Source organism: Protomyctophum parallelum (genome assembly GCF_964188405.1).
Source record: "Protomyctophum parallelum genome assembly, chromosome: 9".
Lineage (NCBI taxonomy): Eukaryota > Metazoa > Chordata > Actinopteri > Myctophiformes > Myctophidae > Protomyctophum > Protomyctophum parallelum.
In genome coordinates this window covers 4747215-4772178 of record NC_139706.1, presented here as the reverse complement: position 1 = coordinate 4772178, position 24964 = coordinate 4747215, and the positions used below count along the sequence as shown (strand labels likewise).

The window sequence follows — 24964 nt, the reverse complement described above, 5'->3', positions numbered from 1 at the left end:
ACCATGGAATGTTCAAATAACCTCCTTTAGTTTTTCTGGGACACAACAAGGGTAATGCATAGCAAATTCAGTCCTTTATTTCCGAGTCAGTCAGTGATAATCAGGTCCTCTTCTTCTGGTTGGTTATATATATGCATGTTTGTAATTTGCACATTGATGTGCATTTCAAGTCATGTCAAGCACGTGCATCCTGGGAGCTTGCATTTGCGACTGCAGCAGCTGCAACACTACATCAGGAGCTGGAGATCCCTGCATCCATTCGACAGGGAGCCAACCATCATCATTTCTGGCCCAGCCATGCTGAACTGGGCTTGGGACTTGCAGGTGTTGTTGAAGACTCCCTCTCCAAATGCCAGCCTGGTAGTTGGCACGCATGGCATGCATGAAAAGACAGTCCTCACATGGTGTCAGCTGGCTCGACTCAAGTGCCCCACATTAGGCACAGAAAAGCTGGTGGCGTAATGTGTTGATGTCCTCATTCAGCACATACTTTCAAATTAAGGAAAGACTTATTTTCAAATTATTCCATGCTGCAGACTTTTGCATTAAAAAGCCATTTAAGCATATATGGAAGTATTGAATAAGTAAAGTAACTATTCCAATCAATTACCCATACTTGAAATATGCAGAAAGGTCTCTATAAAATAATGGCTCAAACGTTGATCATATATTTTTGTAAGAACGTGTGTGATAATATAGGGGTCCACTTATTAAATGCATGATAACGACCACTAAGCTATGTGTCTGCAATGGTTATCATGCCAAACTGTGAAGTAGAGATGCACAACAAGTAAAAAAAAATCACACCAGCTTTGCCCACCCATTTGATTATATAGCTATGGCCCTGGCTCGTGTTATCACACTATCATAGTGTTTCTGATTGTAGGCTATCTCAAAACAACAAAACTTACAAAAACATGTTACCTCTCATATTAAAGCTTATAATGGTGAGCAGTTTTCTATAGCCATTAAGAACATGTTGGTTCTTAGCACACATCTTTGTCTTTGTATTGAGTTTGTGCTTGAAATGTACTGTAATTCTACAAACTGTTAATAAATGTATCAATCAATCAATCAATCAATCAATCAAACAAGCTTCCAAAATGGGGATATTTGCGTAGGCTACCTTATTTTAAATTTCTTAGATGTGTGTGCACTGTGCAAAGTAAAAGCCCATTTAAGCATATATGGAAGTTTTGTGGAAGTGAAATAACCATTCCAATCCATTCCCCATATTTTAATTATGCAGAAAAGTGGTTTCATTGGTCTCTGCACAAAGTAAGGTTCAAAAGTTGATCATAATTTGTTGTCACAATTTGCATGTGACAATATAGGGTCAAGGGGACAAGGGGAGCATGTATTCAATGCATGATAACTACCACTATAAGCTGCTAGTCTGCGATTGTTATCATACAAAAATGTGAAGTAGAAATGTGCAGCTAGTCAAAACAAGTTCAAACAAGAATTTGCCCACCCATTTCGTAATTAACACGCAAATTAGGGGGGTCTGGCTCATGGACTAATAGGATCTCAATTACATTCTTAACCTTGTGGTCATTATTTTAGTAATTGAGTGCTTATTTCTGATTGTCCAAGCAGGCCTGCTCAAAATATTAGCAGCGAGAACTTAGAAGAAGCAACGCATGGCTCTGAGAATTGTTTAGGCTACCTGTAATTTCCATTTTCCTCTGCTTGGCTCACGATGATGTCACCCACCCGATGATGTCAGATGTGTCAGATCCATGCTATAAGGTTTGAGCGCCCCCCAATGGTGGAAGCTGTGAACAACCGCAAGTCTAACGCGAAAGCACAACGTGTGTCCTTTGCGTCTCGCCGTCAATGTGCCAGGTGTCATGGCGCTCCCCTTGACGGTAAGTGTACCCTTCTTATTAACTAGAGACAAGACAATAAAGTACTATAACGTTAATGTTCAGTTATTTTAACAATTTGACAATATGGCTTATAAGTTATAATAAAACGGTAGTAAATACTCTGAACTCGCCATGACGCCATCCACATACACGATACATCGGATCCCACTGTTTATGAGGTAAAGCTAAATAACTCTCCGACCTATAGTGATTGATTGATTGATTGAAATATTTATTAACAGTTTGTAGAATTTACAGTACATTTTAAGCACAAACTCAATACAAAGACTGTTAACTGTGAGTGGACGACCCAATTAAGCATTACACTTGTTTACAACAGGGTCCACATTGTTCAATTCATCAAAACATTAAGAGACATACAAATAGACACTTCTATGTAGTTAAAGAACAGAACAGGAATTCATCATATAGGAAGCAAAAAGGGAAAGGATACATGGGAAAGGGGGGTGGGGTGGGGGGGATTCAGATTCTACAGAGGCCAGTTTCGAATTGCAGCCATCCGTAGGTGCCCTTTGAGAGCGGTTTTGAAGGAGTCAAGGGATTCACATGTCTGTTCACTGTTATCATTATAACGTATAAAGGTTTATTTTATTTTACATTGAATGGTATGATTATGAATAATGAATAATGTGTTGTAGCCTATTACTAAAGAGTTTGTCTTTTCTCATGAACAACCAAGTTGGTTGAACCAACGTGAACTGTCTTGTGACAGAGTGGAAAGAGTGCATGTGCATCGGTCTCTGATTAGGTACAATGTCATAGTACAATATGTATTGTATACATTGTACATTCTGAAGACCCCTTTAAGCCATTGCGACCTGAGGCTGATTCTATGCCTTCTAAATCAGTAGTTTTCACAATTTCATGATTCTTCTAAAATGTTCAAAAATAGCAGATGAATTAAGCTCTCTGTGAGCTTGTATAGGCCTATCTGGTATTTATTTAAAAAAAAAACTGCAAAAATCTTTAATGACACAGTAGCCCTAGAATGTCTCTGTTGTTACATACAGTCTACATACTTTCATATCCATGTGAAAGTTCTGGCACAAAACATGTATTTAGTCAAATATCTACACTTTTCCACCGCATTCGCACGGACACCTTTCACTCCGGGCAAAGGGGTCCGGAATGACAGCTGGACTGAATTGACCAAAACTTCCTCTTATCACCACAAACATCATCACGAATTGACCAGGGAAGCACAAAGGTTTGGGGCACACAATTGGCAGGTGCGTTGCGATAGGTGCTGGGTAATTAATCACACTACCTGCCAATTGTTTGCCCCAAACTTTTGTGCTTCCCTAGTCAATTCATGATGACGTTTGTGGTGATCAGAGGCAGTTTTGATAAATGAAGTCCGCAGCTGTTAGCCATTCCCCTTTGACCGGAGAGAAAGCTGTCCGGGTGCAGCTCGTGAAAATGTGGAGATATTTGACTGAACAAACATTTTATGACAGAAGTTAGAACTTTCACATGGATATGAAAGTTGAGGACCATATCTGACTCCCAAATCTTTGGAATTATTTATTGAGCACACGGAGTGCATTATGCCGCCGTTCTGCCACTGAAACCGCAAGTCTATGGAAGAATTCTATGGCTCTGGTATGTGAAATACTGTAACAACTGTATGTAACAACAGATATATTCTAGGGCTAATGACACAGATGCTTTCCGCTGTTCATTACCTTCTTACTTATCACCACCCCTCTTGCATCATATGTCATAGAAATGTTCTGATCCTGATGTTCGGACCCTGATGTAAAACAAGTCTTGGTGCATTTTCTGGTTGTATAGTCTCGAAGCAGTTTTTGTATTGACCTGTACTTTCGTTTGAACTGTACCTATTCTACAAACTGTGAATACACGTTTTCCAATAATCAATCTCTTCATTCTCTCTCGCTCTGTTCTCCATCCATGGCCACTGACTGCAGCGATGCTGCAGGCAGGCATCTGTCCTCCTGGTGGCCAGGCGATGGTGCACTTCCACTTCCAGCCCAGTGGCTCCAGCTACACTGCGCTCCAGCCCGGTGGCTCCAGCCACACTGCGCTCCAGCCCAGTGGCTCCAGCCACACTGCGCTCCAGCCCAGTGGCTCCAGCCACACTGCGCTCCAGCGTGCTTCTGTTCTTCTCTCAGCGCTTCTACGACATTGACATGCTCCTCAACTGGTCCTCTCTGTGGAAGCACGGTTCACTGAGGAGGAAGAATGCGTAAGGCCACCTAGACACGGATGCTTTTAGACCAGTTGACTGGTTTTCAACCCTTTTCATATCAAGGCCCATTATTTGTTCAGCATTTGAGTCACGGACCACCATTTGATGAGATTTAAACTCTCAACCCCAAAATTTAGAATATTTTGTTATTGGATAAGATTTTGTCCACAATTCCATGGTGTATTGACGTTGGTACCATAGGAGACTAAGGAGAGATAACAAAAGATAGACAAATATTCATCAAAATAATAATTCTTCTACATTCTCTAATTGTGTAGACTTCTTGTAAATTAAGCAATGCAGATGTTTAACAATAATTTAACTCTTGCGAGTGTAAAATGAAACCAAATGGACCCGTACGTGTTCATTTGGTTTAATTTAACGCTCAAGAGATGAAGATCTAGAAGGGTCCATTTGGTTACCAACTTACCAACTCCATCATTTAGCTCGGGACCACCTGGAACCACATCAAGGACCACTGCTTTAGACTTTAGAGCAGTGGTTCTCAAACATTTTCATGTCAAGGACCCCAAAATGTATTTGGCGGCAGACCCCCCCCCCCATCTGAAAATATTTTGTGCCAGGGACCCCCATACAAGAATGATGTCAAATCAAAACATTCAAATTATTTTCACGTCAGATCTTCTTGAAAGAAGGCTGATGCACACCTTAAAGGTTGATGAGTTGTTGCGAAGGACAAAGTGAGGTCCAAACGTTCACAAAAAGATCTTTGATAATTATCAAATTTCCTCAGGACAGTCAGTCACGACATTAGATTTTCTTGAAAATAGCCTTCTACAAGCTCACAGTGCCTCACATATTGGTGTGTTGTGAGCTCGTAGATTTGCTGTTTTATTATTACTAGCCCTTACCCGTTGTGAGATATTTGCCCCCCCCCTTGTGGCCGTGGGGGTACTGCGCCCGGGTGGGTTTGTAATTGACTAATAAATTAATTAATAATTAATGTGTCAAATCGAAAAAAGGGCTTCGTTACGCCCTCCATATTCATATGGTCAATGCCTGTGTGGGAGTGATTGGTGCAGGCAGTAAGGAGTTACGGCGGTGTTTCTGACAGACACACACACAGACAGACACTCAGACATTGTTAGAATTATAGTATGATTATAGTATGATGATGATGATGATAGTATGATTTCTTAATTTTTGCCCGGGGAATAATAATGAAGTCCGGGGGCCTGTTACAGGACTGATATGCCTGTATTCTGTATTGAGTTGACATTAGATTATTAATAGTCTATAATGAGGTATTTAGACAATTTTCACAATACTAATAAACAATGACAACATGGAGAAAATGGAGTTCATAATTTTCTCCAGTAATCCCAAATCGGTGTTAGAGGGTAAAAGTAATGGATAACCGAGTCTAGAATAAATGTGTGTGATGTTCATATTATGTATGATCTGTAGTCGGGTATTTGATATAGCTGTATTACCACTGCCTCAACCGATCTGATGTACGTATTGTTCCTTTCCATTTAGTTACTATGGTTACACTCAGAGTCTTTATGGGGAAAACATAGCGACAGCCTACTACATCCTGTGTATGAAGGGAGGATTCAGGTGAGTGTCTGTTATAGCCTCGTTGTATGATACAGCACAACTGATGATTACCCTCTTTACGTAGCACCATGTTTATTTATTTTCTGTCTACGATTCACATGCAAAATTCCATACGTAGATTTTTAGAACTGATTAGTTTGATTGCACCCCTAATAAATTCCCAGCCCAGGTCTCTAGGACATGTAGAGGTGAAAATGATCTGTTATTTGATATTTTTGCCGTTTACTGTACAGTACATACTGCTGTGTTACACTCCATTGTGTCCTCAGGCACGTCGGCCAGTCTGAGTGGTTCCGTCCAGGCAGATGGGGCAGACTCAACTGGGACTTCCTAAATCACAGAGAAACACTCATAGAGGAAGTCGACATGAGCAACACGCTTATTAACTACAGAGGGATGGACAACCTGGGTACTGGACTCAAATACTATTTCTCTGTATCTCTCTTTTTAACTACAGAGGGATGGACAACCTGGGTACTGGACTCAAATACTCTTTCTCTGTATCTCTCTTTTTAACTACAGAGGGATGGACAACCTGGGTACTGGACTCAAATACTATTTCTCTGTATCTCTCTTTTTAACTACAGAGGGATTGACAACCTGGGTACTGGACTCAAATACTCTTTCTCTGTATCTCTCTAGCTCCCCCCCTTCCCCATTGTCTCTTATCAACAATGTATTTTCTTTGACAATTCAAAGTGGCTTTGTTGGCATGGGAAAAACTTACATCTTACATACAAACATACATACTTAGGTCTTACATCATCAAAACAAGTGTCAAATTAATAATTTGAAAAACATGTGTAATGTATGAGTGTATGTGCAGTTAAGTGCATAGGCCTACTACAATAAGGACAATCAAACATGTCCTTATTGTGTGAACAGAGTAGAGTTACAACCAATCTCTGTGGTTATATATCTGCTCAGTCTCTGTCTTTCTCTTTCTTCTATACATGGATTAACCACTTCAAACCCTATGTACTTTGTTGCCCGGGGACCAGCAAAGGTCTATGCCTAGGTTTTCCTTTACTTTTTTCCTCTACGTCAAATCAACTTGCTGAAAATAGACAATCTACATGCTCAAAACCCGTCAGGTTGTTGTGAGTTTGTGATGCATTGTGAAAATAACTGTAAATCAGTTATTTTCACTGAATGTCCCACTACTTAATGGTCACCTATGATGACATGCCCAAGGATGATCGGTGGTTAAACTATATGTTGTTCAGTGTGTCAGTGCATCTTGTGTTGGACATGGAGAACTAACCTTAGCGTCTCATCTTCCCTCAGTGGGTCAGACATCTTTGCGTACTCTGTCGCTGCGGGGGTGTCCAGAAGTGGACGACTGGACGCTGACCAGGCTGCATGAGTTCCAGGACAGCCTGGAGGAACTGGACATCTCTCATTGTCCACACATCACCGTCCGTGGGCTCTCGGCTCTGAGCCATCTCAAGTAATTAACCCCCCCCCCACACACACACACACACACACACACACAGGCTAATCAGCAAATCATCGTTTGCCTACTGTAATAGTTTCCCCAACGTTAGATGGAGGGACGCATAAAATGATTGAAAAATACTGCAGCGTATGACAAACTGAGTTAAGTTCATTAGAGTCATGACTGGATCAATATATGGAACCAAAGCAATCACGTTACAGAATAGCTGGGGGAATTAATATATGGAGCAACGGGTTCATAGGTGATTCGGGTGAATGACAGAAAGGAAGAATGCATTGAGTCTGGAATGAATAAATGAATGGATGAATGCTTCATTGGAACAGAAGTTCAGTGACGGAAACAGATGGGCAAATTGAAGAGGAAATAGAGAGTGTGTGGTGTTGATTCTGTATTACATAGTTCGTAGGTATTCACGTGTGTGTGTTTGTGTACTTGTGTACTGTACTGTACCTGCTGGACTGGTCTACGCTGTTTGATTTGATTTGATTTGTATATTATGACATGTAGATATTTTCCCTCTTGCTCTCCTTTTCTTAACTAACAAGTAACAAAAAAAAATATTTTTACACATGTAAACTCAACTGTGATGTGACAATAATCACAAATAATAAGTTTAAGTTGATTATTTGTGTGTATGTGTGTTTTCACTTGTGTACTATAAGCACCATCACCACTGTTGCTCTTCTATATGTTCCAGACGGCTGCGACGTCTGGACATATCGTCCCTCCCCGGGCTCAGCAGTCCAGGCCTGGTCATCATCTTGCTGGAGGAGATGTTGCCCCACTGTCTGATCACTGCTACAGGGTACGACCTCAGCCTGAGGCCAGAGGGTGGAACGATGGTGGAGGAGGGGCAGAGGTCGGATAGAGGGAGACTAGTAGAGGGCAGCGGATGAGGTTTAAGGAGAGAAACTGCTGGTGCCACATCACGTCCACTGGGGTACGACCCCAGCCTGGGAGAGAGAGGCGACATGGACAGAGGATAGGGCTTTTAAATGGAGGAAAGGGATGAGGAGTCAAGTTGAGTGGTTGCAGAAGGGGGAGGCTTGTAGCAAAGATTGGACCGTGAGTCATATGCCCAATGTATGCTTTGTGGTAACATCGCTGACCTACAATATCTTCCAAGTCATGTTGGCTATGTTTGGTGCGTGAAACTTCTGTATGTCAAAGTATAACATTTGCTTTTGCTTCCTGGCTGCTGTATTGTGCGTCTGTGACACTAAATCAAAGGAGGATAATCTTAACCTCAAGCTGCTCCTTCTGTTGAGGAACTTGAGGCTTGCCAGAGCTTTGAATCAGAGAGACTGACTGTCCTTGAGCCAAAAGATATGTGGGTAACATCATATCACACGTACCAAGTTACCATTTGTTTCCATTAGCATTGTTGCAACATTGTAAAGCTTCCATTGGACATTTGTAGTGTGGTAAGGTAAAAAGTAAAGCTCAGTGTAATATTGTTTTAGGAAAAACTATTTTCCTTACTTGGACATGTATGTACAGTATCACAAATAAATACTGTGTTCTTGAGATATTACTTTCTGGCTATGGGACAGTACAATGTTTTGGCACTATCTATATTGTACTCTTTAGCTACAATGAGTCCTCATTTGTAAATATGTTGGTCATGTAACTTAACAAATAAATATTGTATTGTAAAGTATTCTGCTGTTTCAAAAAATATATGACTATTGCATGGAAGTCTGAAATATTGTACATAGCAATAGCAGACATGGGGAAACCAACCATGAGATTTTAAATCAAGCTTATTAGACAGTAGTAAAGCCTATAATCCAGGCTAGGCTAGTAGGCTACTGTAGGTGGCGGTGCCAGCCAGAGATTGGATGTTGAATGAGGGACCCACAGCTATTTTGTATGTTGTAATTCATTTTGTCATCTTCCTGACAGCTGTTTTTGATGTAATTTTTTTAATCTGTGCATTGTTTTAAATTTGGCATACGTGTATCACTTGAGGACAATTGAATGGCACAAAATAGGCTATAGTTTTTAGTTGGTTACATTGTGGTCAGAATTATGTGTCTGTATTTTCTGTGTAAAAAAAACAGCAACTCGGTTTTGCTCCGCCCCCGTTCTTAGTCCATTTCCTAATAACAAACAACATTACAATACGTGGCATTTGCAGTTGCATTTCCAATGCCATTGGCATGCGGTGCAACCGGAGCAACCGGCTCAGGACAGCTAAGTAGACTTGGCTGGAAGGCAGGGAGGAACTGCACTGCTCCCAACAACACAGACGGAGTCGGACACTATAGGCGACGGACAACAACAATCTGATCGCGTCAGCTGAGTTGTAAACGTCTGCGACACCGTGCTATTTGACACAGTGAATATTTTCATCTTAATATTTTTTGAGTAGACGGATAGATGTCTGAAGCATCAGGTATGAAGGTTACAAGTCTGTTTTTAACAACATAATATAAGTAGTTACTAGTTTAGCAAACCAATCAAAACATTAGGTTGGTGGATGAATTGCTTTGCAGAGTTATTGAGGAGTGGGAGGGAGTGAAATTCAATCTATTTAATGTTCTGTTCGCAGAGACCCCAAAAAGAGAAGAAGAGGAGGCTCTTACCCCTGAACCAGAGGTAGTTAAGAGTTTTAAACAAAAGTTATTTCCTGTAAAGCCCAATTAAGCCGCACCTTAATCCAACTCCGTCTCCTATAGCCCCAATACGTTCCCTCAGTCCCTACGCTCAGCTACAGAATTAAGTGAACGTATAGCATTGGGGCTATGCAACTCCTTGTAACTGCCATTGGGGATAATGATTGCAGTTGCAGGAGTTGAATTTTTCAAGTAGTTGCATAATTGCATTGCAAATCATTCGTGCTGTTTTGGCTATGGTAGATGGGCTCAACCAATGTATAAATGCAAAGTTGTGCACAAATAGCTGTCTTTCAAACGTGTTTAAAAGGTAAATTGCTGCTGTGTTTGCACATTGTTGTACTTCGCCCAGCAGAGATATGGTGGGTGTTTTTTTGTCAACTCAGTAGTCATGTTTTCAGTCTGTCAATCCCACAAATCCAAAGTAGCGGTATTTAAAATATTATGATATTTAGCCCAGCCTCATTAATCTGTGTTCTCAGTCGGACAAGCTTTTTGATTGATTGAATGAAATATTTATTAACAGTTTGCAGAATTACAGTACAATTCAAGCACAACTCAATACAAAGACTGTTAACTATAAGTGGACGACCCAATAAAGCATTACACTTGTTTACAAGAGTCCACCTTGTTCAATTCATCAAAACATTTAGAGACGTGCAAATATACACTTCTATAAAGCCAAAGAGCAGAACGGGAATTCATCACCCTTCATGCATGGGCAGGGTATAGTATCCGTGTGCCTCCCCCGGCCGTCATGGTTACAACTTACTTTTGTGTAAGGCAAAAACGGACTCTGTCGAGGCCTTTAGGAGACTATACTGCCTTGTAGTGAGGCCCTGCAAGGTCAAAGGGTGTCTAAAGAAGTTGCGCTCTCAGTACACAATTCAGCAAACGACAAGATCATATGATGATGACAATGACCTACAGCTGCAGAAACCATGGATCCATTATAGTTGAATGTGTGATGTTGCTTGTGTTTGTTTTCTTTGTAGAATCTGTCTGACGAAAGCAGTGACGAGGAAGAGGCATCTGGAGAAACAGAAAGTGGGTGGAAAAAAACCCACGTCAAATATTAAATTTTATATACTGTAACATTAATATATTTTCCTACGATTGGTGCATTAACCACTTATGCCCTATTTTCTAAATTGTGCAAACATCTTTGACATTTTCAGTCTTTTTGCTAGCCGGTTTACTGCTTTGGGGGATGCCTAGAAGAAATGCAGAAACTTCTTTATTTGGAACTAAATAAAATGAAAAAGCAAGGTCTTATGCACACCTGATCAGCTCAGGGTGTGTACTACGTAGGCAGGGATCAGACGTCGGAAATGGAATACAATAAAATGACCCATACACCATCTAATACACAATAAGGATAACGTTATTTCGGTCAATAGACCTGGCATCTGCTGACAGGGAGCAACACAGATTCCTATTTAAAAACAAAAACAACAGTTCATAGTCACTCCTTTGATGGTGATATGGTGCAACAGATGGTGATCCTATTTGAATAGTTACAATCAGTTAATAGACATTAAGTAACTATCACTACAAGTTGCAATGACCTTTGGAATGGTTTGGGAAGCAATGGTTGGAATCAATTTTCTAAAATAGCTGATCTACAGGCTCACAATGCTTTGTGAGATGAGATGCTTTGTGAGCTTGTAGGTACTAGGCTATTACAACATTTAATTCTTGGCTATAATGATATGTCCAAAATAGGGACGCCAGGGTTAAAGTTGTTAACTTTAATAGTACAGTAGATCCACATTTCATCAGTAGTCTCACATTTTAGCGTTTTGTTCAGATGTGCAGCGGCTGCAGTATATCATTATCACCCTTGCCAATCATTGATTGCTTGTTCTCATTCTGCATGCTTTTTTCAGTGGACTTCCTGCGCAACCTGTTCTCCAGAACCCTGGGATCGGGCTCAGAAGAGAAGATTCTGGATGAGCTCACTCTGGAAGGGGTCGCTCGGCACATACAGAGTGGCAAATGTGAGTCTCTCTCCAACCTCTATGTACAACCCAATCCCCCCTAAATACTTTATTATCTTAAACTTTAAGACCAGAGTCCGATTCTACAAAATGCCTTCTAAATCAAATCAGTAGTTCTCACACTTTCAAGATAAAAAATAAAAAAAATAAAAAAGCTCGCTAGCTTGTATATCTGCTGTTTTTGAACAGCCAAAGCTAAAATCGAAAATGACACGGATGCTTTCCCGGTTTTAATGGGTTAAGAAAACACCATTCTTTCATGTGATAATATTTTATTATTTTACACTTTTTAAAATAATTAACTGTCTGCTTTGATGCTCCTCCCCATTTAGGTAAAAACATCATCTGCATGGTCGGCGCAGGAATATCTACATGTGAGTAGTTCTACATTAGCATTGGCTATGTTCAAAGTAATCATGTGCTGCAAACTATCGATCATCTTCTTAGCAATTATTCAGTCGATTCTTTATCTGATTTGTTTGATTAACTGTTGCAGTTTTAGTAAAAAAGTTTTTATTTGTTTTAACTGTACCCCCATCACCACCTCCTCAGCGGCTGGGATCCCTGATTTCCGCTCACCAGAAACAGGCCTCTATGCCAATCTGGCAAAATACAACCTGCCCTACCCAGAAGCCATCTTCCAGATAGACTACTTCAAGGTGTGTTGAACACTACATACTGTAATATATCAGTACACTGTAAAGAAATGGCTCAGCAAAGGGATAATTAACGAGCCAAAGCCGAGGGATTTAATCGCTCTGAAGGGGTTTATTTCGAAACAATAACTGGCTCACCGTTAATTATGCCACTTATTACACGGACAGTTAATTAATGCATTAACAAATTGACCCAAAAGTAAGTATTCCATTAATTATGCCAGGTGTGGCCGTCCATACACACAACGCGGTCGCCTCTGAAAACAACAGCAAATGTTGATACATTTTATTTCGGTTACTGCATTGTCTATTTCTCGATTCCGAAAATAAAAAAAACATTCTCGAGAGCAATGTATTCTTGAGAGCAATGTTAAGCTGTAAATGACATTGTGCGTTTGTTTGCATGGCTTCCATGGCAGTGGGATGCAGCATAAAGTTGAATATAGCATAAAATGAATCAGCGCAGCAGGTGCTCTGAGCCTTTGATTAGACAGAGGTCTGTTATTGAGCTCAGTGGCCATTTTCCAGAAATAAATGTTTGTCACTGTTGTGTTGTCACATTAAAGCACATATCTATTGTTTCTTCCACCTCCTTGTGTCGTTCAGAAACACCCTGAGCCATTCTTCGCCCTGGCCAAGGAACTGTACCCAGGACAGTTTAAGGTACAACGCAATTACCATTGTCTGTTAGGCCACTAATCCATACTAGTAGATAGTCACTATAAATATGAAAGAATTACACAGCAGTGGAGAAAATATGAATTATCTTTTATCCATCAAGCAGTGGGTATCATTGCAAAATGTACAGTGTCATAGTGTTAGTAGCTGTACTGTATGTGGGGTCCTGTATGGTAACTGTCTGTTGCTAATCAGTTAGTTACTGAGTCTACCATTACGTCATAGTGTGTAAGCATGTAGTAATTAGTATTTTAACTTCTCATGTCTCCACGTCCATATCATTTGTAAATCCATGAACCTTTTTTAAATGTTCTTTTCGTGGCTTTCGCCTTTATTTTATATTTTTTATGGAGGGACAGACAGTAGGCTGACAGGAAATGGGGAGAGCCAAGGTGCCTGGACCACTGAGCCACGGCCCAGGCCTCCATGAACCTTTTTAGTTTGCATTTTGCTTTTAAGTTCCTAAACAACAATAAACTCATCACCAATATTGCAGCTGTATGGAAAGCTTGGGTTATCCTCAACAAAAAACTCGGATTGGTGAGTTTAATGTCGTTTTAATACGGTCTGAGAGGACTTTCATGAATGGGCTGTCAATGGAGCTTGTTGATGCAGATGGTTGCTTGTGGCTAGGGTTCTGTGTGGTACTGTTTCTGTCATAGTGTAGCTGTATAAAGGGTTCTGTGTGGTCCTGTTTCTGTCATAGTGTAGCTGTATAAAGGCTTCTGTGTGGTACTGTTTCTGTCATAGTGTAGCTGTATAAAGGCTTCTGTGTGGTACTGTTTCTGTCATAGTGTAGCTGTATAAAGGGTTCTGTGTGGTACTGTTTCTGTCATAGTGTAGCTGTATAAAGGGTTCTGTGTGGTCCTGTTTCTGTCATAGTGTAGCTGTATACAGGGTTCTGTGTGGTACTGTTTCTGTCATAGTGTAGCTGGATAAAGGGTTCTGTGTGGTCCTGTTTCTGTCATAGTGTAGCTGTATAAAGGGTTCTGTGTGGTCCTGTTTCTGTCATAGTGTAGCTGTATAAAGGGTTCTGTGTGGTCCTGTTTCTGTCATAGTGTAGCTGTATAAAGGGTTCTGTGTGGTACTGTTTCTGTCATAGTGTAGCTGTATACAGGGTTCTGTGTGGTACTGTTTCTGTCATAGTGTAGCTGTATACAGGGTTCTGTGTGGTCCTGTTTCTGTCATAGTGTAGCTGTATAAAGGGTTCTGTGTGGTCCTGTTTCTGTCATAGTGTAGCTGTATAAAGGGTTCTGTGTGGTCCTGTTTCTGTCATAGTGTAGCTGTATACAGGGTTCTGTGTGGTACTGTTTCTGTCATAGTGTAGCTGTATACAGGGTTCTGTGTGGTCCTGTTTCTGTCATAGTGTAGCTGTATAAAGGGTTCTGTGTGGTCCTGTTTCTGTCATAGTGTAGCTGTATACAGGGTTCTGTGTGGTACTGTTTCTGTCATAGTGTAGCTGGATAAAGGGTTCTGTGTGGTCCTGTTTCTGTCATAGTGTAGCTGTATAAAGGGTTCTGTGTGGTACTGTTTCTGTCATAGTGTAGCTGTATAAAGGGTTCTGTGTGGTACTGTTTCTGTCATAGTGTAGCTGGATAAAGGGTTCTGTGTGGTACTGTTTCTGTCATAGTGTAGCTGGATAAAGGGTTCTGTGTGGTACTGTTTCTGTCATAGTGTAGCTGTATAAAGGGTTCTGTATTCTGTGTGTTATTCAGCCCACAGTGTGTCATTACTTCATGAAGCTGTTGAAGGACAAGGGGCTCCTGAAGCGCTGTTACTCCCAGGTTAGACACACACCTCTCTCTCTCTCTCTCTCTCTCTCTCTCTCTCTCTCTCTCTCTCTCTCACTCTGTCTCTCACTCTGTCTCTCACTCTCTCTCTCTCTCTCTGTCTCTCACACTGTCTCTCTCTCTCTCTCTCTCTCTCACTCTGTCTCTCTCTCTCTCTCTCTCTCTCTACTCTGTCTCTCTCTCTCTCTCTACTCTGTCTCTCTCTCTCTCTCTCTACTCTGTCTCTGTCTCTGTCTCACTCTCACTCTCACTCTCACTCTCTCTCTCTACTCTGTCTCTCACTCTGTCTCTCTCTACTCTGTCTCTCTCACTCTGTCTCTCTCTCTCTCGTGTACACACACACACACACACACACACACACACACACACACACACACACACACACACACTCATACAAACCTTTTTAGAATAGTTATTTTACAATAATAGAATACATTACAACTACAGAAAACATTTTTTAATCTGTTATTTTCCAGAATATTGACACTCTTGAGCGTGTGGCTGGGCTGGAGGGAGATGACCTGATTGAGGCCCATGGCACGTTCTTCACGTCCCACTGTGTCAGCTTCATATGCCGCAAGCAGTACGACCTGGACTGGATGAAAGGTGTGTGGGTGTGGGTGTGTGTGTGTGTGTGTGTGTGTGTGGGGGGGACCGATTTATCCTGCGTGCATCGTTTAACTTCGTGAACAATAGGTGTGTAGTCACAATCGGTTTGGATTTAGGCTGTTAATGCTTAAAGGAGAATTCCATACTAGAAGGCTTTCTTACCTTTCTTTGTAGTTGTTACGTCCCCATCAAAGAGGTCCAGGTGTTATTTTGTGCAAAAGCTCCTTATTGGCTATTTCCCCTACCATAATCCCTAAATGAATTGCATTGAATTGAATGGGATGTATGGGGTGTTGTGCTAATTCGCTTATTTCCATCGCTCAAAATTATATATTTTTTGTATATATCCTCTCTTCATAATGTAAATAATAACCCAAGTGGCACACTTTACTACTTATTTCGATGGAAATAAGCGAATTAGCACAACACCCCATACATCCCATTCAATTCAATGCAATTCATTGAGGGCTTATGGTAGGGGAAATAGCCAATAAGGAGCTTTTGCACAAAATGACACCTGGACCTCTTTGATGGGGACGTAACAACTACAAAGAAAGGTAAGAAAGCCTTTTAGTATGGAATTCTCCTTTAAATCAAGTGTGCATAATGTTAACGTTTTAATGTTCACAATTCTCCTGTATTTTCCTCTTCTATGCTGTCCTCCCAGTCAAATATTTCCCTGTATATCCCGGTAGTCACATATTAATGTTGGCTATTTCTGTTATATGAACTGAACTGTATTCGGGAATAGCGTTGTTCATTGAAGATTAGATAGACTTTAGTGTCGGAGTCACAAGGGAAATTTGTCTTGTGTCCAAGTCAAGACAATACAACTAACATAGTGTATACATACAGACAACATGTAGTCAACACACATAGTTTAAGTTATAGCCTGTGTACAGTTAAAATAAATAAAATAAGTATTTAACACATTTTTAAAATTGAATCGATTAAGTCAATTGGTTTTAACTGCTACAGCGCCGCTTATGTGGATAAGCTGTGAGGGTCCCTTTTTCTGTACAGTTGTTGTGTGAGTGTGATTGTCAAGTCAACGTCATTCCTCTGTCCTGCAGTGAAGATCTTCTCTGATGAAATCCCCACATGTGATAAGTGCAAGAGTCTGGTCAAGCCAGGTCAGTTTCTATCAGTCTTTTTTTTTTTTTTTTTTTTTTTTGCGGCTTACGCCTTTATTGATTTTTCAAGGGATAGAAAGTAGGCTGACAGGAAACGGGAGAGAGATGGGGGGATGACATGCGGTAAAGGCCGTGTCGGGTCCGGGAGTCGAACCCGCGGCACACCGCGACTGGATCACCAGTCCGGTGCCCAGACCGTTACGCTACGGCCTGGGCTCTATCAGTCTTTTTGTCAAGTTTTTAGATGTTTTTTGTCAGATGAAACCTGACTAATGAAAGCTCATGAAATGTAGACGACAGATCGTCACCCTAGTCATACTGATGGCCTAGCCTGATTGGCTGCCACACACGCTGGCTAAGCCAATGGGAGTGTAGTATGATTGCCTGCCTCCTAAGCTATGCCACACGCACCGCGAAAGGGCTGATTTAATTCCACACTCTGCACCGCAGCGAGCAAGCTGTACAACCGCAGCGACAGCCTCGAAGCAACAGCTGCTAATGTTATGAGCTGGACAGCAGGAAAGCGACAACAAAACAGTCATTGAACCACGCACAGAACGTCAGAAACTAACGCAAACAACGGCCACGAGTTTGTGACACAGAAACATACACGTTACTAAAATAATAATACTAATATGGGGAGGGGAGGGGAGGGGGGGGGACACACAAAACGGAGACATCGCGTCTTTCACAGATATTACTATGTAATCATTTCTTGTTTTATTTTGTTTTGTTTGTTACTTTTCTTTGCCAATTCAGTCTCATTTGATTCATTTAACTTTGGTGGCATTTTAAAGGAGCACTTTTAGAGCACATTGTTTAACTATTATCTTCATGTAATTAGTCCTCACTCATGGTCATTACAAGATGGCACAATTTCTGTCGACTCGCTCTGAGTCTCAGGTTGACTGTGAGACAGTTCAGAAACCTTCCTTCAATAATAATAATAATCATAAACTTTATTTATATAGCACCATTCATGACATAAAGGTAGCTCGAAGTGCTTTACAGAGCAACAAAGGAACAAGAAAAGCAAAAACATAAAATAGCATTAAAATTATAAAATAAATAAAAACACATTAAAATAATAGCAAATCAGGTAAAATAGTGAGGACATGCAATGATGCATAACAACACAGAGATTTCATTCTTTAACTGTCGAATACGGGATATCCCGTATTTAATCGCTTTATATCAATGAAACGGCTACGCTGCAAACCAACCTGTAGTAATATCCCGGTTGCTATGCAACGCCTCCGTCACCCCCAGCACCAGGAGTTTTGCACACGGACCCCATAGAAGTCAAAGTAAAATTCTCTATGCCTCGCGAGTCGTATCTATGAAACTAGAAATCTCGTCATTTCCTTCGGCCGGGTTTAACTACCTCCCCAGACCACTAGGTGATCAACTAGAAGCAAGAGTGAAGAAAATGGTGTCACTGTCCACCCATTATTCCGACCTCTCAATATTCAGACCTCTGTTTTAAAGCTGTCTACGGTGCAATGGGAGTTTATTCCAGGCCGTCGGCCCGTAGAAGCAGAAAGCTGCTTCACCGTGTTTTTTATATGCCATTGTGGGCACTTTGAGCAGGTCCGCAGTGGAGGATCCGAGGGGCCGGTTTGGAACATACTGTATTTAGGCAGGTAGTCATAGAGGTAGGAAAAGGTGCTAAACCATTGAGAGCTTTATAAACGTAACATTCCGTATTCTTGTAATGTTCTCTCATCTTAGTTTTAGTTCAAACTGGCTGCCGCATTTTGAACAAGTTGTAGTCTGTCGGTTGTAGGCCAGAAAAAAGTTCCTTGCACACAAAAGCAACATCATAGGTGAGGGGGATTTCAAGCTATTGAAAATAGCTATAGCTAGCTATATACTATAGCTTTTATCTTCCTGGAAAGTGGAAACTTGTCGCACTGAAATAGAGGTCAAGTAATATTGTTTGAAATGACCACTGTCATTGGAAAAACATTTCTGAACTGTGCACAACCCACCTCCGAGACAGCGATTAGAGAAATGGTGCCATCTTATAATGAGCGTTAGTGAGGAGGACCAATTATATGCAGGTTGAAAATGGGAAAAGGGTACCTAGCATTAAGCTTGAAAGAAATTTTATTCAGGATTCACTTGGTTTTAAATGTTCATCCACTCCAAGGTGTGAATTTAGGATCATTTGACAGTTACTCACACATTTCTTTACAAACATGGCTGGCAACCAGATGAATATGTATTTCTCTACCATCCAGATATTGTCTTCTTTGGAGAAAGCCTGCCTGTCCGTTTCTTCACATCAATGAAGATGGTGAGAACTTGGTGTTTATGATCTCATATATTGGTATTATTCATTGTCAGCAGCATCAGTGACCTTAACCCATTTTGGTGTTTTAAACATTGTTATAATTTAACTATTGAAAAATAGCAGATCTACAAGCTCATAGCGCGCCACCGAGTGGCACGCTACGAGCTTGTAGGTCTGCTATTTTTGAAAAATCGTGAAAATATTTATTTCAGAAAACTGGAGGTTTTCTTTTATTATTTTGAAATCAGGCCTAAATGGGTTAATCTGTCTCTCTCAGGACTTTCCTCGTTGTGACCTCCTCATCGTCATGGGTACATCCCTGCAGGTGCAACCATTTGCCGGTCTTGTTGGCAGGTACCATACATTAATTAGATTTCACTCATGTCTCCCTCAACATCCTATTTATGTGCTCATGAAATGTTGAAACACTCTTCTCCCCCGTCTCTATCTTTTGCCCTTGGACTTTCTACCCCTCAAACTATATTCCATCGTTCTTATTCCGTCACTCTCTCTTTCCCTTCCCCTTTTCTCTTTCTCACTTCAGGGTTTCTAAAAACTGTCCCAGGCTGCTCATTAACATGGAGAAGGCAGGACAGGTGAGTTTCCCTTATTTTTTTGTCTTGATGTTCTCTCCTTTCCTCTCTGTTCCTCCTCTCATATGTAACTCCTGCATTGATTGTTTTGTGTTTCCTGTGCAGGCTGATCCCCTGTTTGGGTTGATAGGCTTCGGAGGAGGGATGGACTTTGATTCAGACAAGGCTTACAGGTGAGCTACACAACCTGGTCTATCTTTAGAGCAGTGGTTTTAAAGACACTTTTAGAGCATATCCATGGTCATCATATGGGCTCGTTTTCTCGATTGTGTCGTTTCTCGCACTATCTCGATTGTGCCGTTTCTCGCACTATCTCGATTGTGCCGTTTCTCGATTGCATACCTACAATAAATGCCAAAACAATGGGAACATTTCCATTTTTGTGTATCAAAGGTCCATAAAAAATCCAATTTTAATTACTCCTTTGAACGAAAACGTGCTGCGGGATTGATGTAACGAGGCAAGATGAATTTAAATGAAACTTGATTTCATTCACCTGTTTGATTCCCATTGCTGCGCGTTCGTCTATACACAGCTGATTTTGATTACAGAATTCAAGATGACATTCCAGACAGCGTATTACTCATTTTAAACTTAAATTGGCACGCTAAAATGTATATCTGAAAACATTATAGGTTAGAAATATGCCACATAGTAGTAAACATGCTGAGACGGCCATCTGTCTCTCACTTGTAAACAAACAGACTACACCCGTTGTGGGAGCTATTAAGTATTTGTGCTAATTCAGTATTTTTTCTATATAATTTAACGCATGTATTATTTAGTTTGTTTTGCTTAATTAGTTTGTTTACAGCCATTATTTCTGTTGCAGCTAATGCTTTTGTTTTGAAGGTGATGGTCAGTTCTGGGGGCACAGCTGAATCTATTTAAAGTGAGCACACAGGTAGTGAGCAGTGAGCACCGGGAAGGTCCATGGTTTTTTACCAGCAAGTTAGGGAGAGCACTTTTGACTGTACTATGTCTGTCTGGAGAAGCAAAATAAAAACACCATCAAATGTTGCTGCCTGACTGGACAATGGTCTTATTCCCTACCAGCTGCGTAAGATTCGCTGCCCGGTGCTTTTAGTGGCTTTTAAGTTTTATTGTTCATGGTGTTGATTAGCCACTACACCCGTGTTTAGAGGAGCTACGAACATCCAATAGCCAATTGGTTCAGAAACGTACAGGCTTCCATTTCAGACTGAAACTTAAAAATAAAATGACTGAAGAAGCCATTGCACTCAGATTGTTTCAAGCTGAAACGGTTTGAAACTTCTAAATAAAATGTCCACCATTTCCGTTTTGCGAAAAGATATTAAAAGATTGTATAGTTATATCTCTGTCCGTGTGTTTTTCTTTGCAGAGATGTGGCCCACATCAGTACATGTGATGATGGCTGTTTGGCTCTGGCTGACCTGCTGGGATGGAAGGTAACATAAAATATGCTGAGACAATAACCCAGATTACCCTGTATGTTCCCGCTCCTGGCTCCACTTCCGTTTGGCCTTTGCAGTCATGTAAATAAGTCCTACTACAGTGAATCAGACTAGAGTACTACAATATCTAGCTTGCTGATTAGGTGAAATGGAAATTCTTTGTATGGTTTTGGGGCATTTTTCTGCCTCTAGTGACACGCAGCTAAGGTCCACCCTGGGAATAGAGGATATTCGCGTGACATCATCGTACCTGGAAGTTATGCAGGAACGCCCACTGAGTGTCAAAAAACTACTTTCTGGCCTTGACAGCCCATTCATCCAAACAGAAAAGTCCTGTCTGATTGCATTAACCCATTCTGACCTGAGATCAGATTCATACGAGGTTTCTGCCGGACACACACTGGTCTGATTAATCCCATTCTGACCTGAGATCAGATTCTAAAAATGTCAGCGCGATATGAGCTTGTAGATCTGCTATTTTTAAGTGGTGCAACCACTTCTACATCCAGCTTACAATGTCCGTGTGCCTGTTTGTGTGTGTGTGTGTACCCCTGTGTGAGCATGGAACGAGAGAAGTATGTGACATGGCTGCCACCTGCTGGACGCAAACGATACAGAGAAGAAATTGAAACGATACAGAGAAGAAATTGGAATGATACAAATTGGAACGATACAGAGAACCAATAGATGGGAGTTGCACCACTTGGTTCACACTGGTGTGATTTTTAAATAGCTAAAGCATAACATGATGCTGACACCAAAATGGGTGCCAGGTCAGAATGGGTTAAACAATGTTAAATCCTCTTTCTATCTGCAAAGTTTTTGTTTCATGAAAATCCACCAAGGAAACGTTATGAGCTACTAATCTGTCAAGAAATGCCCTGCATTTGGCCCAGGCCGTAGCGTAACGGTCTGGGCACCGGACTGGTGATCCAGTCGCAGTGTGCCGCGGGTTCGACTCCCGGACCCGACACGGCCTTTACTGCATGTCATCCCCCCATCTCTCTCCCGTTTCCTGTCAGCCTACTGTCTGTCCCTTCAAAAATCAATAAAAGGCGTAAGCCGCAAAAAAATATCTTTAAAAAAAAAAAAAAGAAAAAAAGAAATGCCCTGCATTTGATTATTTTGTCAGAGTTGTCAGAGTTTGGAAGTGCTTGTTTTCAATAACACAACATTTGGCTGCCTCCTGCATTATGAGACATTTAGAAACTGGTGGTACGCAGGACGGTTGAGTGATTTCCAACGAGCACTTCCAAACTCCATGCTGCTCAATGTTTTGCCACTCAGTCTAGATGAGGGGGGCGTGTCCTGATGGGAAAATCATGCATGTACATACTCTCTATCGAACCCAGGACTCGCTGTCAGGCATCAGATTCTGCCATAAGCAGCTATCGACGCTCCCCGGGAATGGAAATTATAAAACGGATGATCACAGCCTCCTATACAAAATTGTTTGACTAGTTGATATGCAACATGGCACTTAATGCTTTCAGTAGCCTACTCTTAAGGCTCCCTTTCTCCTGTCATATTCTCCTCCCTTCTCGTTCCCCTCTCCCTCTCTCTTGTCCCCCAGGCGGAGCTGGAAGAGCTGGTGAAGACGGAACATGCCAGAATCGACAGCCAGGATAGCCAGGAGAAGACAGAGCAGAGCAAAGGTGCCGCAGATAAGCCAGGTCGTGCATCGGTCTCTCCACAGACTGACAAGGAAGAGTGACCAATGTCGTCGTAATATTATCAGCCGGTTTGGAGTTCAAAGAGATGTGTGCATAACCAAGGGTTTGTTCAGGAGGGTTGGGTGTTGACCCTAGAAGACTAAACCCAACTTTTGTCACACCATCACTAAACCTGGGTATATTTTACCTGATGTAATATATTCCATAACAAACATTTGTCATCTAAATATATTACAAAAGATAAATCCCATTGTGGGAGTAGGCAGGGAGTATGGAAACCCCCCCCCCCCCCCCCTCTATCAGTAAGGGACAGGATGGGATATCAGGACAAGATGACGTAGATTTTCCCTTCATTGTCAATGGCGTTTTTAAAACAAACATTGAACTAAAAACAAACATTAAACCTGTATATAGGAGGGGCTAGCGCCCCTCAAAAACAGGGCAGGGAAACAAACCTACCTTCTATGATGCCACTGAGCATCATGAAGCTACCCAAGGACCCGCCCACCTCAGACTCCAACGTTATGAAAATCACATAAACATAATTGTCTGGGTGAAAATCACCCAGGTTTAGTGTTCTAGGGTTAAAGAATCTGACCAAAATAATCTTAAAAAAAATGCTTTATTTTTTGCAATTATGGGGAACCTACAAGCCTTCACAAATATTAAGCAGTAGGTCACCTATAAAATACTGTATGTCATACAGTAGTATATTTGTCATACAGCGTAGTCATGTCATCCTCCTGAACCTACCTATAGGGCCTCTGTTATGCACTGTTCATGTCAGTTATTGCACTTTACTAATATCCCACTTCCATTCTTCTACCTGTGTTTTGACCTGAAATTAACATCTCTCCGTGCTTACACATTGTCTGTTCCTAAAGCAGTATATTTTATTCTATGGTTATGGACAGACTTCATTGCTGTTGTATGCAATGGTATTGATCCAGTTCACCTACGGAACAATCTCGGGCTGTTTATCTTGTTGATAGTGGTATACTGTCATGACACCACGTCTCACAATGCTTGGATTGCATTCAACATCACAAAAACCTCTGCATTGTAATCAACCTGGAATATTGTATTTTGTCTCACAACGCATCTTTTCAGCCCCTTGGCAAACCATTATTCTGAATTTAATGCAATACTTGTATGCTGTTAATTAAAGTTGTTAACTAAAGTTTTGCCCAACTGAACGCATCCCCAAATTGGGTGAGCTGATCCCTAACCGGAACTGACAAAGTAAATAATTTGCGTGCTCAAGTATGTACTGTATACTGTGAATGCAAATGTACATTTTTCTCTTTAATCCTTTCTTTCATGTTTACTTTGTACCCCTATGATGTGTGATTCTTTCACTATGAAAGCTTTCTTAAATATGTGTCATGCTTTATACATTATACATAATGCTTAGTTTTGATTATTTTGGAACATACACTAAGTGTACAAAATATTAGGACCAACATTGCTTTCCTTGAAAATAAACAACCCAGGTAATAAAGTGTGATCGCTTAAAGATTTAAACTTTTAAATCTTCTTGGTTTAGAAGGGGAGATGTCAATTTAGAGAAGGGTTTTTAGACCAGTTACAGGAAGAGTTCTTAACTTCTTAAGTCTCGTGACAATTACTGGACATCATATTCGTGCATCTCCAGATTAGTAATTGTTCCAAATATTTGCACACTTTGGTTCTCTGATATGTTAGGCAGTTGTCCTCATGCTCAAATAAAAACAAGTTTTATTATTATGATTGAATGGTTTGTTGTCAGTAAATATAGGAGAGGCCTGTGTTAAGGGCTGTCAAAGTGCTTATCTTGAATTACAAATTAACATCCTCTTTCCCAATGTGATGCTCATCATTTTCACAAGGCGAAAGTGACCCAAGGCCAATAGTGTTCTGCAAAGAGTTGTAAAGAGCCTGTGTCCACATAGCTACTTCCTGTATACCTGGGGAAGTGATGCTCTCTCTAGGTGGCGTCTTAACATGACTGTGATGTTGGCAGGAAACCATTTCAACAGCAGGCGTGACACAAACTGCAGAGTTACGCTGAGGGTAGTTGTCATGGAGATATTGTTGACCAATAGGTGCCACTCCCAGTTGTGGTTCCTGCCAAAAGTCTTTTGTGTTTGACAGACGCCATGCACGCGCATGTATTCATTACATTAACCGATTATTTGGACTCCAGGTTGATGTTTCTCATCTGGGCCTGCTTCTAATTCCTCATTTTGAGGTATGTACAGTAGTATGTCTCGCTGTAGACAGTTGGTTAATTTATTTTGCACCTGCAGGATAACATCTGAGACCTTAAACCAACACGCCTTTTTAACTCGACTCTACC

The 24964-nt window shown here is 41.0% G+C and overlaps 2 protein-coding genes across 3 annotated transcripts; both read left to right on the top strand.

The window, feature by feature from the left end:
* Window positions 1-1837: 1837 nt before the first annotated feature.
* On the top strand, window positions 1838-8789 carry dmac2 (distal membrane arm assembly component 2). 2 transcript variants are annotated; one of them, XM_083773089.1, is made up of 6 exons: window positions 1838-1871; window positions 3824-4101; window positions 5605-5685; window positions 5955-6094; window positions 6973-7135; window positions 7842-8789. In XM_083773089.1, the coding sequence occupies exons 1-6, from the start codon at window positions 1854-1856 to the stop codon at window positions 8038-8040; spliced, it is 879 nt and encodes a 292-aa protein (XP_083629215.1). In that variant the 5' UTR covers window positions 1838-1853; the 3' UTR covers window positions 8041-8789. The 2 variants fall into 2 exon arrangements, with proteins under 2 accessions (XP_083629215.1, XP_083629214.1); XM_083773088.1 differs by having other exon boundaries at window positions 1839-1877.
* Window positions 8790-9417: 628 nt separating this feature from the next.
* On the top strand, window positions 9418-23125 carry sirt2 (sirtuin 2 (silent mating type information regulation 2, homolog) 2). The gene is made up of 16 exons (XM_083774117.1): window positions 9418-9542; window positions 9699-9745; window positions 10758-10809; window positions 11652-11762; window positions 12095-12136; window positions 12315-12421; window positions 13025-13081; window positions 14812-14880; window positions 15363-15492; window positions 16569-16628; window positions 18872-18927; window positions 19202-19278; window positions 19469-19520; window positions 19623-19690; window positions 20881-20947; window positions 22527-23125. Exons 1-16 carry the CDS (start codon window positions 9527-9529, stop codon window positions 22665-22667), a joined length of 1152 nt encoding a protein of 383 aa, XP_083630243.1. The 5' UTR covers window positions 9418-9526; the 3' UTR covers window positions 22668-23125.
* The last annotated feature ends 1839 nt before the right edge of the window (window positions 23126-24964 follow it).